The sequence below is a fragment of the Dipteris shenzhenensis genome, chromosome 21, assembly GCF_047967505.1.
Source record: "Dipteris shenzhenensis isolate YYH24624 ecotype China chromosome 21, Dip_SZ_1.0, whole genome shotgun sequence".
Taxonomy (NCBI): domain Eukaryota; kingdom Viridiplantae; phylum Streptophyta; class Polypodiopsida; order Gleicheniales; family Dipteridaceae; genus Dipteris; species Dipteris shenzhenensis.
Window position 1 is genome coordinate 38,434,063 of NC_141616.1, and position 16,596 is coordinate 38,450,658.

The 16,596-nt window shown below is 41.5% G+C and overlaps 1 protein-coding gene across 1 annotated transcript; it reads left to right on the forward strand.

Moving 5' to 3' along the window:
- Positions 1 to 11,052: 11,052 nt before the first annotated feature.
- Positions 11,053 to 15,423, forward strand: ZR3 (Zim17-type zinc finger protein). The gene is made up of 2 exons (XM_087392744.1): positions 11,053 to 11,257; positions 14,534 to 15,423. Exons 1-2 carry the CDS (start codon positions 11,200 to 11,202, stop codon positions 15,133 to 15,135), a joined length of 660 nt encoding a protein of 219 aa, XP_087248870.1. The 5' UTR covers positions 11,053 to 11,199; the 3' UTR covers positions 15,136 to 15,423.
- Positions 15,424 to 16,596: the final 1,173 nt, after the last annotated feature.

A 16,596-nucleotide genomic window follows, 5' to 3' on the forward strand; every position in this document is an offset into this window, starting at 1 on the left:
CTCTTTGGTGCAGATCGGCTCACTGAGATTATGGCCTCTACTGATCCTTTCCTTCTCCCTATGCTTGATTACAACATCACTTGGGATGTTACTATCTTCATTCTCATATGAGGGAGGAAAGTATGGTGTGGTATCTTGGCATAAGAGATTCTTTCTAATGTCCCACTCTCAATGATAAATATCTTTGGCAGTCCGTTCGAAAGCAGCAGGAAGTGAAGAGGTGCATGAAGTTTATTACCCCCAACTTCATGTCACATTGTCTCGCCTCTTTGTTTGTGGGAAGGTAAGCCATTGCAGCTTGCTGTGGGCCCAATTTACGAGAGTTAGATAAAGTGCATGCAATATGTAATAAAACAAATAGAACAATAAATTAAATGTGAAGAAGTAGACTTACCACCCATGCCTCAAATGCCAACCGTCCACCTGCATCAAAGTGTGAAGCACCTACAGTGTCCAGGCATTTCCTCTGACTATTAAACTTTTTGGGATGGTCCATAGCCCTCCTCTGACTATTAAACTTTTTGGGATGGTCCTTGTACTCCTTCTTTGGAAACTTCCAATTAGCTTTGTCTGCCTAGCTGGGTTTAGCCTTTCCCTTTGTGATGGAAGTTTTCAAGGTTGACCTACGATGCTTCAAGATAGAACACATGTGCTCTCGCATGTATTTGTCATTGAACTCCCAATTTGGGGGGTTAGGTAATTGTCTTTTCAATTCATTAATGATTGCCTTCTCCTTTTTGTCATCTAGGTACCTCCAATCAGTAGCTATGCCACTCTTGAAGTGGTGGCTCATCAATCGCCTCATGGTGGCTAGCACTTTTGAGCCCTTTTTATTTTCTATTATCTCTCCACCCCTAATGATTCCATAGTATAGGTCCTCGGGCAGCGAAGGGTGTTACTGTGAGTGCTTATGGAGCAAGGAGTAGCAGAGGGAGTGGGAGAGGGCAAGGGACCATACTGGTACTGGGTCTCATGACCAAGTGGAGACCTGTAGGGATGTGAGTGTGCTGACTTGTCTACATCTCCCAAGTCAGCACAGCAGCCTCAACCCTTCCCACTCTTCCTTCCCTTACGATGGGTACGCCCAGGTGATGAACCCTCGACCAAAGGGGCTAGAGGAGACAGCTATTGAGTAGGTCCAGCCATCGGTGTAGGAGAGGGAATAGATGAGGCCCTCTGGGATAGCAAAGAGAAGAATCTCACTGCCTCCACATCATCTGCATCGCTCATCTATGCAACAAACTCGTCGGGACTCCTGGCAAAGCCATGGGCTACTAGCAAAGGAGTTCCCCAAGGGGTAGTCATCGCAGTGCTAGGCTCAAGAGGAGTCGTGGCCAGGGATAAGCCCCTAAGGAGTCATCCGAGTGAAATCAAAGTCCTCTGGAGAGTAGAGATCATGATGTCTCCTCCTATGAGGGTTTCTGTACTCATTGGACGTGCGACGTGATCCCATGGTAATTTGGGGGGATTGGACAAATGCAGACACAAATAGAGGAAAAGAGAGGGGAGGAAGAAGAGAAAATAAGAGAGGGAGGGAAAGAGGGGGGAAAGAGGGAGGAAAAGAGGGAAAGAGGAGAAGAAGAGGACATAAGAGAAGAGACGGGAAGAGAGGGTTCCTACGCCCATCACTGTAGCTAGCACTTAAGGTGCTAGCTCCAAGCCAATGCAAATAACAAAAATAAAAATAGAAAAAGAGAGGAAGCACTTTCTTACTTGGAAAAATCCCACTTGGTGTTTCGTGGACTAGCCCTACAAAAGAGAGGAAACATACAATTTTTCAGATAACTAATTAGTAAAAAGAGGAGTTTGGAGAAGCAAATTTCCAAAGGGATTGGATTGAGGGGACAAGCATAAGCCTACAAATAAGGAGAAAGCACGAAAGGAAGGGAAAGAGGAGGAAGAGAAATACTAAAAGAAGAAGGTGAGTCTTCTTTCTTTCGCCAAATCTCATTTTTTGTCCAACTCTGAAAATCAAGCATGAAAATTTGCACATGGGCTTAGCAAATGCAAGGAGAAAAATGCTTCAACACTCACAAAACGAAATCTCACAAAAAATGAACCTACATTGCTTAAAGAGACACACCTTCTTGAAAAATCTCCTTTCACATGGGCAGAGAGGGAGAAGGGTGGAGAGGGAGCACAAGTGTTGGGAGACAGTCTAGATAAGGGTGAGGAGTGTGGGAAAGAGGTTGAAGGAAAGTGAGGTCACCGAATATAAGGTTGGAGGAGAGATTTTTTCTTTTCATGCAATAGAGTTGTGAAAGATGGTGTCGTGTGGAGTTTTGGGTTTTAGCCCCCAACGTCACTATATAGTGACACTGGTCAGTCGCTATATAGCAACACTATATATCCTAAAAGTGTCGCTATATAGCGACAGTAGAACAGGGCATAACATTGCTATATAGTGACGGTTCAAGGCACTTAATATAAGGAGAGAGGGAAGGAGCTCATGGGTGGCTATTTTTTGGGATCTTAATGGATGTCCTTGCATTTTGTATTGTGATTTTGGAGGTGTGTAGATGGAAGGGACGAGTGGAAGCTCGTTAGATGATGCGGCAACGCCTGGGAATGTAGAGTGGCTTACGAAGAGGTTGTATTGTCATTGCACTCAGTGTAAGCAAGAAGTACAACATCAATGCCGTATTGTCATTCACCACTTGTGGATGTATGGGGAGGAGCCCACACCAGTACCCACCATTGGTGGTGCACGTGGTGATGGATCATCACAGTAAGTCAATGCTATTTGAGTTCGTGATTAATATTACATGCGTACATGATATGAAACCTTGAGACAAGATCTTATATTTACACAAAATCTTGAGACAAGATGAGGAGGGTGGCGAGGGTGCATGTATACCTTCACACTTTGAGTAGGAGGATAGTCTCCCGGATGTGCCAAATGATGACAAGGGTATGGTGGACATGATGGATTCTATTTTTATGGGCACTACATCACATGTACATGTGATGTCCGAGTCTGATGCCAATATGCAAGAGTTGCAATCAACACAATTGTACGAGGGTGCTAGGATGTCAAAACTACAAGCTTGTCTCTTAATCTTGAATCTGCAAGCAAAGTATGGGTGGTCGGATACAAGCCTTCTCAGCCTTAATGAGGTTAGCTCCTACATTAATTTATCTCATTATTAGGATATTGTTTGTTTTGAGAATCATCATAGTTTCTCATTATTCAAAGCCCATGTATGTTTGAATTGTGATAGGTTGCTCCAGAAGATGTTGCCTACACCAAATACCATGCCCGCATCAAGAGATGAAGCAAAGAAGATGCTGACAATGGTGAGTATGGATTATGATACCATCCATGCTTGCCGTAATGATTGTATTCTCTTTCTTCCTCGTGAGCATGGAGATTTGGCTAGTTGTCTAGAGTGTGGGGAACAATGATATAGAGATGACCTACAGGGTGAGCAAATCCTGGTAAAGCTCTTGAGACACTTTTCCATCATTGCTAGAATACAGCACATGTTCTAATGCAAACCCATAGTGGAGTTGATGACTTGGCATACTACACATCGGTCCACTAATGACACATTGAGGATTCCCATAGATTGTGCAGCTTGGAAGAACATAGACAATCAGTGGCCAAAATTTGCAAGGGAGCCACACAACTTACATCTTGGTCTCGCTATGGATGGTGTGAACCCTTTCGGGTTACGCTCGACATGGCCCATAGTCTTGGTGAATTACAATATCCCACCATGGCTAACAATAAAGAAGGGACACCTCATGCTTGCACTGCTTGTGCCAGGGAAGTACAAGGCCAAAAATATGGACGTGTACATAGCACAAATGTGGATATGGAGATGCCACTACCAATGCTAGATCCAATTGATCCAGATGGATCTAGCAAAGAAGATGAAGATCACAATATTCATGAGCCAAGAGGAAGATGTGCATAATGACATCGTATGAGAGGAAGATGGAGATCACGATATTGAGGAAGAAGATGACGACCCTCAAGAATCACCCAACTTTATTGAAGAAGTTGATCAAGTCTTAGGTATAAAATCAAAGTACCCCAACATACCATATAAATTACATTGTAGAAGTAAAAGTACCCCAAGGTATGTTTGGTGCAACAAGATGTTGAGGAACCATCTCAACATCATGTGTTATCATAGGTGCATAGCACTAACATAGAGAGTGCTAAAAAGGAAAGGGTTGGAAACCCTAAGCCTAACCCTAAAAGGGTTTGTATATATTCATCATTTTCAACTAATACTAGTGTACAGTTAGTAATTTGTGGTGTGCTCTCTAGTTGTGCCCTCTCTTCTCATCTCCACTCTTCTCCTCTCCTCTCTCCATATTTGTTCATGGTATCAAAGCTCCCTTGCCTTCTGCTGAGGCATTGCGATTTGTATGAGAGATTGAGAGATCAAGAGTTCTTGAGTGATTGCAAGTTCTTTCTTCTTCGCCTCAAGAGAAAGAATTCCAGTTCTATTGTGAGAAAGAGAGGATAGCTTTCTCTAAAAGATAGAGAGAGTTCAAAGAGATAGGGACTCGGAAGCGTTTAGAGAGATAGGGACTCGGGAGAGTCTATGAAATACAGTCCAAGGCAAGCCACCTCCACCATAATGGGAACTTAGATCCTACATGAATGGTAAGCCCACAGCAAGGTCGACTCCAAGAACTACTAAGCCCACAACAGGGTAGACTATGAACTATTACTAATAACCAATGGCATCTAAGTAGGTGGCTCCTAAGCGACTACGACTCCTACAACACATGCGACTTCTAAACTCCAACCTATGCATGACCTTGACTTCCATCCACAACAAGCTTGTTGCTCCAATGACTTTAGCTCCAGCATACATCATCTCAGCTACCACTACTGACCAATGTGAAGACTTGACCCAAATGCAAAAGACCCAGCTGTGCACAGATGACACGAGCTATGAACTCTGCACCAAGGTTTGATCGACCATCAATGCCATATGTGACCACATGAAGGAAAACAACGTTCAATAGAGCCTAGCAACTCTTGCAAATGACTCAAAGGCAAAGCGGCTCTGCTCCACCACCTCCTAACAGTAGTGAAAAATCAAGGCGGCTAAGCTATACAATGCCTCTCCAGAACCAATTGACAAGCTCTGTCTATGCGACCACCTCAAACGAGTCCTGCAACAATGACCAGCCTAAATTAACTCCTCACAGGCACACTTGCAATCCAAATGGTAGCTAATGACTGCACTAGCTAGCCATACAATAAACGGCAACAACGAGCTTCCATGCAATGCCAGAGAGAACAAAATCTTAGGTAGATTTTGATAGAACCTTTTTATTTCATTGGGGCATGTGGTGCTCTACTAACCAAAGCCTATCTTATCCTTGGGCTTGGTCTACCATTTACCACCACATCACCTAATCCTATCCTCTTGCCACATCAGTAAGAGCGAGCTATTGCCACATCATCACCTTATCTTGACAGTCACATCATCAATGGTAGCCATGTGGCAGTTGCATGACACATCAACATCTCAGTCACACTTACCACATCATCATTAACACGTCAACATAGAGGTCACGACACCCTATGGAGTGACATTATCAAAGGGAAACATAATATGGCTACCACGATGCACCCTAGACATGATATGATGGTTGATAGCATTGATGTCATGGCACATGGTGCTTGCTTATTTGCTTTTTTACTTTTCATAAGAATTAGTTCTCCTCCATATATATATAGCTCTCAAGTGTCTATTGTATGATGTATAGGGCCTTTTGATCCAAAAAAATGGAGCCTTTTTTTGGCATTATGTATATAAAACATAGCCACATATAATGTGTTTGCAAGAGCATAACCAAAACATGCTTGTTGGAAAGCATGGACATTTTGCAAGCTATGATATTATTTACATTGGTTGTGATGGATATTTTGGCACTTTGCTGATGTGCAAACATGTTCTTAACCCCTATCTTCTTTCAATAATTCCAAGGGTAGATGGTTAGTAATTCAATGCCTAGTACATGGAGACATATATAAGTTTGCACTATTCATGCTCCACACAACTCTACTCACTTAACATGTTAATGATTAGATTTGCAACTTATCAGTGGCATGGAAATGCTTTCCTTTATGGAGATTTCAATAAGCCACATCATCCTCGAAGCCACATCACCTTGTCCATGTTATTAGTGCCACATCATCACTTCCATGTCACCCTACCACCTCAGCACTGATTGTGGCAGTCCCTTGGCAAGCATAGTTACCCCTTGATAGGCACACATAGCCACATAGTTACCCCTTGACAGGCACACATAGGCATTGCATGTGTAGGCAAGTGCCACCTCATCACAGTGCCCCATAGGAATTCCCCTTGGCTAGCATAATTCTCCATGTGACTCCAACTACCACATCATCATTTCTCCTTTTTTGCCCCTCCACTTTGATCAAGCGATATCCCTTGATCCAGGAAGAATTTGAGGGTGCTCCAAAAAGGAAAAACGCTCAATTTTTTGGTGCTTTACATGCATTCACATCCGTGCACATTTTGGCACAAGTATCACACACATTTTAGCCTCGGCATCAAATTCACTTCTTGCATGCACATAAGCCTCTACATCGGTGCATCTGACCCAGCACCTAAAACGAATAAAAGAAAAGGAATTAATTTCTACTTTTCCATCACTCGATGGTTGGTCTAGATCTAGATCAGAGTAGATTAGATCATCCATAGAGGAGAGAACTCTAAAGCAACCAATCCAAGCCATGCCCAAAAATTCCTAAATAGTTCCTATTCAAAGTCAGTTCCTATGCTTGCATGCGGTTTCACATCAACACATTTCTTGAAACGAGCTTGAAACCTGACCATCATCAATTCACTGGTAGACTTCAGAGTTTTTCAGAGGCATTGGCCTTTTTTTTGGCATTGTGCACATCATTTTGAGCCTTATAAAGCCTCTTGGCTATTCCTAGCATCATTTTCCAGAAGCCTTGTAACATATCAAAATATATTGCAATTCTATCTTCACCAATAGTTAAGATTGCACTTGATACAAAAAAATTTTTGCAGTTGATTCAGTCAGTGATTTTCACACACTTTGAGTACATTTCTTGCACCATGTCTACAACTAGCAACCTCCATTTAGAGGCATCTACTAAGTTGGACAATTGAAATTACGAGAAATGGAAATACCAAATGGAGACTATTCTTGTACTCCAAGACAAATGGGAGTATGTTGATGGGTCTACACCTAGACCATTTGATGGTACAACAACATCTCCCACCATTGAAGTAGCATAAGCAGCGGGATCTACACATGCACCAACAATGTCCACACCTGCAGTAGATCCTGCCATTGCTGGATCACATGTAGAATGGGACAAGAAAGATAAATATGCATATCATTTGATCAAGCAAAATGTGCAAGATGTCATGCTTGGATAGCTTAACATAGTCAAGACATCCAAAGAACCAGGATATGTTCGTAGCTCTTTACGAGTCCAAGAACCTATCTAAGATTCTCACACTGAGAAACCATATCAACCAAAGTTTTCACAACAGTAATGAAACTAGTCATGCTTACGTACTTAGGATCGAGGATTATAAAATCAACTCGCAGCAATAGGAGAGACTATGAATCCCATAGAAATGGTCCAAATCATCCTGAATGGACTAGGAGAAGGATTTGAGAATCTAGTTTAGAGTATTGCCATTCAATAGTAAATTGCAACACTTGAAGAATTATAGTCAGTGTTACTTGGTGAAAAACTCAGGACTCAGGCTGTTCAAGCACACAAAGGTCATTCTAATGATCAAGCATTCACAACTTCAGATAGAAGCAAAGGTAGAGGCAAAAGCAAAGGCAATGGTAGAGCATCTTAGCGAAGTGGTCATCATCATAAGTAAAATCAACATTAACAAAAACATCAACATCCGTAGCAGCATCAGCGTCAGCATCCAAGAGGAAATCATTCCAACAGAGGAAGATTCCAAGACGAGGGAATGCATCCACCAACATGTCAAACATTCAGTGCAACTACTATCATAAGTTTGGACACTACGAAAGAGATTGCCACAAGAAACGTTTCAACCAAGGAGGTCAATCTAGCAGTAATCGAGGGAATTTCTGAGGAAGAGGAAATCATCACGGTGGACATTCAAGTCACAGTCATTATGCCAATGAACCTCAAAAAAAGTTTCTTGCAAGTAAGGGTATGCAAAAGACTAATACAGTGTATCTTGACATTGATTGCAATTCAAAAGGGGAATGCAGTCAAGTTGATCAAGCAGATCAGGATCCTTGGTACCTTGATAGCAGTGCATCATCTTATATGACAAAGCATTAGGAATAGTTCATGGAGATGAAACCATTAGAAGGACAAAAGAATGTTATCCACACGATAGATAACACACCAAATCCAGTTCAAGGGAAAGGCATTGTCCCTATGAACAATTTCACTAGTACAAAAGGATCGGTAAAAGATGTACTCTATGTTTCAAAGCTTAGTAAGAACCTCTTGTCAGTTGGGCAATGACAAAAAACAATTATAGAGTCATCTTTGATGGACATGAATGCATGATTAGAGACAAATCCAAAGGATATCACCTAGAAGGAAAAGAAATCAAGGAAGGATGCTTATTCAGAATGCTAGCTTCAGTTTTAGACTTGCATGCCATGTCATCTCAGCAATAACCGATGCCACTTTTTGCAGTATGGCACAAGAGATATGAACATGTCAATTTCAAAAGCTTGATGTAGCTCAGAAATCAGTATATAGCAATTGGAATCCCTAAGCTACAGTTTCTTAGAAAAGTTTGCGAAGCATGTTGCTTCGGTAAATAGAAGAGAACCAATTTTGGCAAAAGCACCTCTCGAGTAAGAGGTATTCTTGATTTGATTCATACATATGTATGGGGTTATGCATAAAACCGCAACACACTTTACTACTTGACTTTTATCGACAACCACATGAGATATTGTTGGGTCTACTGTTTGAAAGAGAAATCTAAAGTCTTTTCTAGATTTCAAGAATTCAAAGCCATGGTTGAGAACCAAACAGGCAGGAAAGATCAAAGTGATGAGATCAGATAGAGGAGCTGAATATATATCTTCAGTATGCATGAACTTTTGCAGAAGTAATGGCATTCGAAGACAATTCCCTTGTGTAGATACTCCTCAGCAGAATGCAAGAGCTGAAAGGAAGAATGGTGCTTTAGCAGACAGTGCTATGCTCAATGAGAAGCATCTTCCAAATTAGTATTGGGCTGTAGAAGCAATTACCACTGCAAACTATTTGCTTAATCAACTTTCGACCGAGCCAATTCAGGGTATGGCACCTTATGAAGTATTCATTGGATACAAGCTATTCATTAGGCATCTCCACATATTTGGTTGCATAGCATATGCCCACATACACGACGATCATCGTAAAAAATTGGATGTTAAGTCATGTCAATGCATCATGGTTGGCTGCAATGAAGAAAGCAAAGCATATAAGTTGTATGATCCCATCGACTGAAAGGTCATTATCTCTAGAGATGAACATTTTGATTAGGGATCGAATGGAAAACATAAATACACATGAGATAGACATACCGATTACACAATCACCTACAAAAAAGGTTGATGAAGAAGAGCAAGAATTGCCAGAGACACCTCGAGAAGAGTAGCAACTCAAACGGTCTCCTAAGGAAAGTAGACCACCAACTAGATTGACATATGCTCAGAAAGGCAAAGCAATTCAAGTTGAAACTACCAATTATGCTCTTATGACTATCATCATGACCACAGAAAGAGCTAGTGTACTTTGAAGACACAGTTGACAAGCTAGAATGGCAAATTGCTATGAACGAAGAAATGGAAGCTTTATACAAAAAGAATACTTGGGAATTATGCGACCTTCCATCAAGAAAGAAGGCCATAGCAAACACATGGGTTTACAAAGTGAAGTACAATCTAGATGGAAGCATTAAAAGATACAAAGCTAGACTAGTTGCAAAAGGATTTGCATAGCAATATGGGCAAGATTATGATGAGACTTATGCTCCAGTAGCAAAGATGGATTCCATAAGATTTTTAATATCACTAGCGACACTCAGTAGATGTAATGTGTACTAGCTAGATGTCAAAAATGCTTTTCTCAATGGTTACCTAGAGGAGGAAGTCTACATGCAACAACCAACAGGCTATGTTGAACTAGGGAAAGAGCATTAGGTTTGCATCTCAAGAAAAGCCTCTATGGCTTAAAGCAAGCACCCAGAAGTTGGTATAGCAGAATCTACAAGATTTTTGGTAATTTGGGATATATGAAGTCCAATGCAGATCATACTCTCTACTACAAAGTTCAAGGGGAAGACATCACTATTGCATTTTTGTATGTAGATGTTCTAATTGTGACAAGAAGTAATGAATAGCTTCATCAGCAGGCTGGAACACGACTTATCCATAGAGTTCGACATGAAAGATCTTGGACTTATGCACTATTGTCTTGGAATCGAGTTTTAGAGAGACTAAGACAACACCTTCATGAGCCAGTAGAAATGTGTGGATAGTCTCCTGAAGAAGTTTCATATGGCAGACTGCAAGATTGCAGCCACTCCCATTGAATAGAGTTTGAAACTTACAAAACATCCAGAAAAGCCTATAGTCAATGACAGGTACTATCGGCAACTCATTGGATCTCTTAAATATCTAACTATCACGAGGCCAGATATTTATTATGCAGTAAGTTCCTTGCATAGCTTATGGCAAATCGAAAAAGGTTGCCATACCATGGCCAATAAAGCCCTCGTACACCATACCAAACGATCCCTCTCCAAGTAGCCTTCCAATTTCAACTTCGTCAATACAACCAAAAGAGTCTTGAGATACATCAAAGGTACAAGACACATTGGAACTGAATATAGAGAAAGTCATCCAAGGTTGCATGGATACTGTGACAATGACTATGTAGTAGATCATTAGACTAGGAGATCTACAAAAGGATATGTTTTTTTCCTTGATTTGTTCACAAGACACAAAATTAACTAAACAAATTAAAGCGAAAAACAAAGAATCATCACCCACAATTACAAATTTCACCCTGGCACCGATGGACTTTCTAGGCACGGAATATGGCCGGAGTCCGAGGGCGTTCCTTCTAAGAAAGTCCTCCCCTATTAGCGTTCTTGCCTACCTACGTAAAGCTTCGTAAACTCCCTACATAGATGTCGTGAAGGTTTTCAATATCCCATGGCTTTGCGTTGTCAGCTGCGCTCGCGGGCTCCTTCCCTGCTGCAGTTGGTTTCTGGTAAGCTCTCTTGCTAGGTTCCTATTTTGTTTGATTGGTGCTCTTTGCTCAGCTGCGGACGACGCTGATGGCGGTACGAGGTTTTGGGCTCCTAGATAGAGCCTTTTAGAGTGACGATAACAATTGTGACTTAATCTAGACAATGACCTATTGTGACTTAATCTAGGCATTGACGTTAGTCTCGAAAGGAACTTGCCTCGAATGTTGTTGGCAAGCTGTGACATTCTAATCCACTATCTACCCTAAAGGCTGTGGTTGGAATGTGGAATTTATGTCCACTGCTTTTTTGTCAAATTTCAAGGACACCTGCAAGGAAACAGAATTCTCTTTCTTTTAGGTTTTTGTGTATCCAAGGCATATATATATATATATATATTCAAAGAATACAAGGCATATTTAGGAGCGACACTCAACGTCTTGATTTCCTGTTGTGAAGAGAAACGTTGTGTTCAGGGATCTAACCGCTGGTCGCTCAGGTGAAGCTACCCTTTGGCATTTTCTGTTTTCTCTAACTCTGCCCCAGCTAGTGTTACAATTGGTATTAGAGCTACCTCTTGGGATAGGTGAAGGTAATTGGCCTCCACCTCCTCGTTAGCTGCTGCTCTTTTTGTTGAAGTTTGATAGAGGTCTAACCATGTTTTAGAGGTGTAGTTCATGTGTCTTTAGTTCATTTCTGGTTCAGTTTTGGTTCAGTTTCATTTCTCTCTAAATCAGTAATTTTGCAATGTCTCCAGTTTTATCGTACATTCTTGAATAAAAATTTGAGCATGATCTCTTTTAGTCACTCTCGAACTTGTTGCAAAAAATTGTCTTGGGAATTGCTGCCATTTGTCAACTACCATGTGGTGGGATCTTCTCCAAAGCACTTATCTAAATATAGTAAATCTAGGATTTCTTACAAGGACTTCTTCATCCTCTTCCAGTTCCAACTGAAAGGTAGGAAAGCATTTCGATGGATTTAGATTATGGTAATTGTTGATCGATTGTCCAAAATAGCTCACTTTGTTGCTTGCAAGAGAAGTGTCTAGGTTCGGATATCGCCAAACTCTTCATACAACATATCTTCCAACACCATGGATTGCCCAAGAACATCGTCTCCAATAGAGATCCTAAGTTTACCAGTCATTTTTGGATTTCTCTTTTCGAATCCTTGGGTACTACTATACTATTCAGTTCAGCCTACCACCTAGAATTAGATGGCCAAATTGAAAGAGTTAATCAAGTTTTGGAAGAAAGCTCCAGCCTCCGACATTTTATTCAGTCACGCTTTTCAGCTTGGGAAGAGTATCGAGTTCACTTATAATAACTCTTTCCATAGTGCCATCAGTATGACTCCATTCCAAGCAGCTTATGGACACACTCCGATTGTACCAACAAATTTTGTACTTCAACATCTAGTGGCCCTAGCTGATGAACTGGTTCAAGAAATGCTAGATATTCTACTCCAAGTCAGGGATCATATGCGAAAAGTGCAAGAGCGGTATCAATGGTCTGTCAACAAACGCAGACTTCATATTGAATTTGAAATTGGTGACATGTTGTTATTTGTAGCTCCACATTGCTACAAAACAATCAAGTCTGTGTTTCTTAGGTTGCGACCAAGATAATATGGACCATTCCAAATTATCAAGAAACATTCACCTTTAAGTTACAAATTGGAATTACCACCATCGTGAGGTAAAATCCATCATTTCTTGGTTAAAGACATATATTCCAGGTGATGAAGCAGTTCCTCCTGCAGACGACTATGTTCCAAAAATTGAAGATGATTATGTTAATCTTATTCCCAAGCATATTCTCGACCATCGACAACGAGACCAGGGGCTCACCCTTGCATTGTTCCTCTTGCAATTCCTCTGACTATCCTCTGGGCATCTATTCCCCAGTGCACCACTAGGATCCCACTGGCAAGGCAATCTTAGGCATTCACTTCTGTCTTGACCCAACTGAAAGCATCAAAGCATCCAAACCAACATGCAAACTGTGCTCAAGGTAGCCTCAAGGCTTTCACATGCATCAACACTGTCCTCTGACCTTTCCCCAGGCACACCCTTGCTTCTGAGTGCTTGCCTGAGCCTGTGGGCACTAGAAAGGGCTCCAAACACAAGAAAAGTACTGCAAATAGCCTCAAACCAAGAAAAGACAATCAAAAGGTAGACATAAATCAAATACCCCTGTTTGTGGCAGAGGGGCAAGCTCAGTCCTTGCGCCTATCCCCTGTCCAACCTCCCAGCAAGGTGCAAGAGTCTTCCAGCTTCCAGGTAAAGAAACAGATAGAGAGCAGAGAGAAGGTAAGAAAAAGCTGTAGAGGTTTTAGGCAATAGATCTACCCCGAAAAGCACCCGGAATGTCACGCCTTAACTGCAATAGCCTTGAAAACAGCGCCCAATTGTCAGTACAATCACCTTGAAGTGTGTGCCAGATGTTCGTACAACTCTTGGAAATGCATGCGTCAAGTCTGTACAGATCCGTATGATTGTACGGCCCGTGCAATAAATGCACTGTATGACGCGTTAAAGTCACCATACAGCAGTCCATATAGACTGTACGGACTGCCTTGGGGACCGTGCAACAGAAGAATGCGTGAGCAGCGGAGATGGAAGCAGGAGCAGGAAAAAGCACCGAAAATCAGCAACAGGAGGCTTTTGTAAGCTGTGCCAGCTTCTTCTACAGGCTGAAGAGGGTGAGAGAGAGAGATGGTAGGTGGTAGGAGCACATGCAAACACATGCATGACAAATGGCCCGTCCTAACCCACCTGACCAAGGACAACGTTGGTTGTCCTTGGGCCCAACTTTAAAACCCCTCTTTTAATGCCTTTGCCTTGCCCCTAGGACCTAGTGGGTACACCTAGAATTTGCCTCTAGGAGCTTCTAGGAAGTGTGCACTTCCTCTAGCCAGTCCCTCACTGCCAAACTATTACTTGACTTAACCATAGTTAACCTCGGGTTGAGTTACATTAGACTTTTCACGTCCCCGTGACATTTGTCGTGTCCCACTTACTTTGGCTGGTCAAGATTGGATTTTGAGGGCTTCTTGTGGAGAGCAAAATGGAATTTTTTTTGGCTTTGTCTGTCCTTTGCGTTTTGGTTTTGGAGTCCATTTTTACAGAACTTCAGATTTTGGAATCCAGCAATTTTGTTCATGTTAGATTTACTGGTGAATATTATGTAATTTGATGCATTATGGTGTTGGTTGTGGAACGATTGATGGCTTAGATCAGGGAGGGAAGGCTTATTACATCCATGGGACTGATGGTTGAGTGATTGGCTTTGCAGGAGATCGTTTGAAAAGAGCCTTGCTACACCAGAAGATAGAAAGTGCCTTTTTTGCGAGGGCATTTTCTGGTAAAACGTGCACCTGGCGAGATCCTGCATTGGCTTCCTGTGAGAAGAGTTGGTGCAAATGGGTTCCCCATAGAGAATTAACCAACAGTAGAGAAATTGCCTTGGAGGATGCTGATAGTATCGTCTCCTCTGACAAAGAGAGAGTTGGGCTAAGCTGCCCCCCTAATTCTACCTCTGCAGGTCTGCAAAACAACGAGGCAAAAGCGCATGCTGGTTTATCTGAGTTAAAACAGACAGGCCAAAAGATATCAGAGCGTCACAATCTCGCATTACTTTTTACATGTAAGGTGTGCCAGACTAGGTCTGCAAAAACAATGAGCAGGCAGACCTATGAACAAGGAGTGGTGATTGTACGTTGTGGTGGGTGCAAGAACTTGCACCTCATTGCAGATCGCCTTGGTTGGTTTGGAGAGCCTGGTAGTGTTGAGGATTTCCTTAGAAAGCAAGGGGTGGAGGTAAGAAAGGGCTCTGAGGAAAGCTATGAATTTGCATTGGAAGACCTTGCTGGGTGGACTCCTCCAGAAAAGAAATAATTATGCTGATATAAGTTACAGAGTTTTGTAACGTACAGAGACTCAAGTCAAATAAAAACGATTAAAGTGTGCTTGCAGTTTCTAGTCTTACCAGTGCATCTACCCAACCAGCTTCCGTCCTTACCTTTCTTCTATTTTTTTGTCATAAAGCAGGCTTAAGTGATAGCCATATGTCTCCCTGTAGTGGCTGTAATTGATTATAGTTGTAGATACTGTAGTATCTTATTATTTGTTTTCTATGCTAAGCCTTAAAACTCTGGAAAGTGAGCATGTTAAACTATTCCTCCATGTATTTTTACACGTGACTTGGGTCTACTTTTGAGATCTGATCTTGCTGCACTCCACCAGTTGTATTAAGTTTATTGTTTGCAGCTTAGCAGATGGACCCTGGTGAAAATTGCTGCTAATATAATACCTGGAATTTTCATGGACAGAATATATTTCCATGGCACCTGCTTCTCATGTTTCCTGTTTGTCATTTATGTTCTTTATTATGTTAAAGTTTGATTAAGCGTATGGCATCGCTTGCAGTTCAAGCCTGAATAAATAATGGACTACATAAGAAATGCCACAATAAGGCTGTCCGTAACAACAGGATTGAGGTTAGAAATGTACTTTTGGAATTTACAAAGATACGTACACAGCATAATGTTCTTTCTGGAATTGTGCGGAGCTGGAGCATCTGGGAATGTCCATGCTAGGTAGGTAAAAGCAAGCTTCAAATTTGACGTCTTAGAAGTTTGATGCTTTGAATAAGCGTGTGATGACTTGTTGCTTCGATAACTATCATTCAATTCTTTAAGGGCTTCAATTCTTTTAATAATTGCAAGATGAATGTCCTTTGGACTAAGCGATTATTATGGAATTTATTAAACCAAAACTACTCTCATCTTGTTCATTGTCGCAGCATAGCAAAAACAGTGTATCCAATAAGTGCATCATGGCTCTTGTTACACTAAAAACAAAAAAGGACATAATATTTATTTTGGCCACAGAAAACTCTTATTTTGCTACTTCCAACATAAGTTCCTGCACAGCTTTAAGCAGCAAAAATTCAAGCTACTGTACATTTTTGGACACACTTTCGAGGTACATACCTACTACTTAATGCAACGCAACCACATAAATACCTTCGATTTTCCAGTTCAACATAGATTCCATCTCTTTCTCTCTTAGGCTACTCGACTACAGGCTTCCTTGACTTTAAAAAGCCATATCTCAAGACTAACAACTCCAATAGACTCCGAATCACTCGCAAAGAATAAGCTAATTTTCATAACAAAAATCATGAACGTTTGGGTGCTCTGCTGTGTGACAGATTCGGGTGGGAGGGAGGGTTGTTTGTTTCTTAATTTGAGAGGGTCGGTTTATTATTCATACGTTGAGAGAGAGAGAGAGGGAGAGAGAGAGAGAGTTGGGAGAGAGGGAGAGGACGGCAGGCAGCCGGGAGATAGAGAGAGG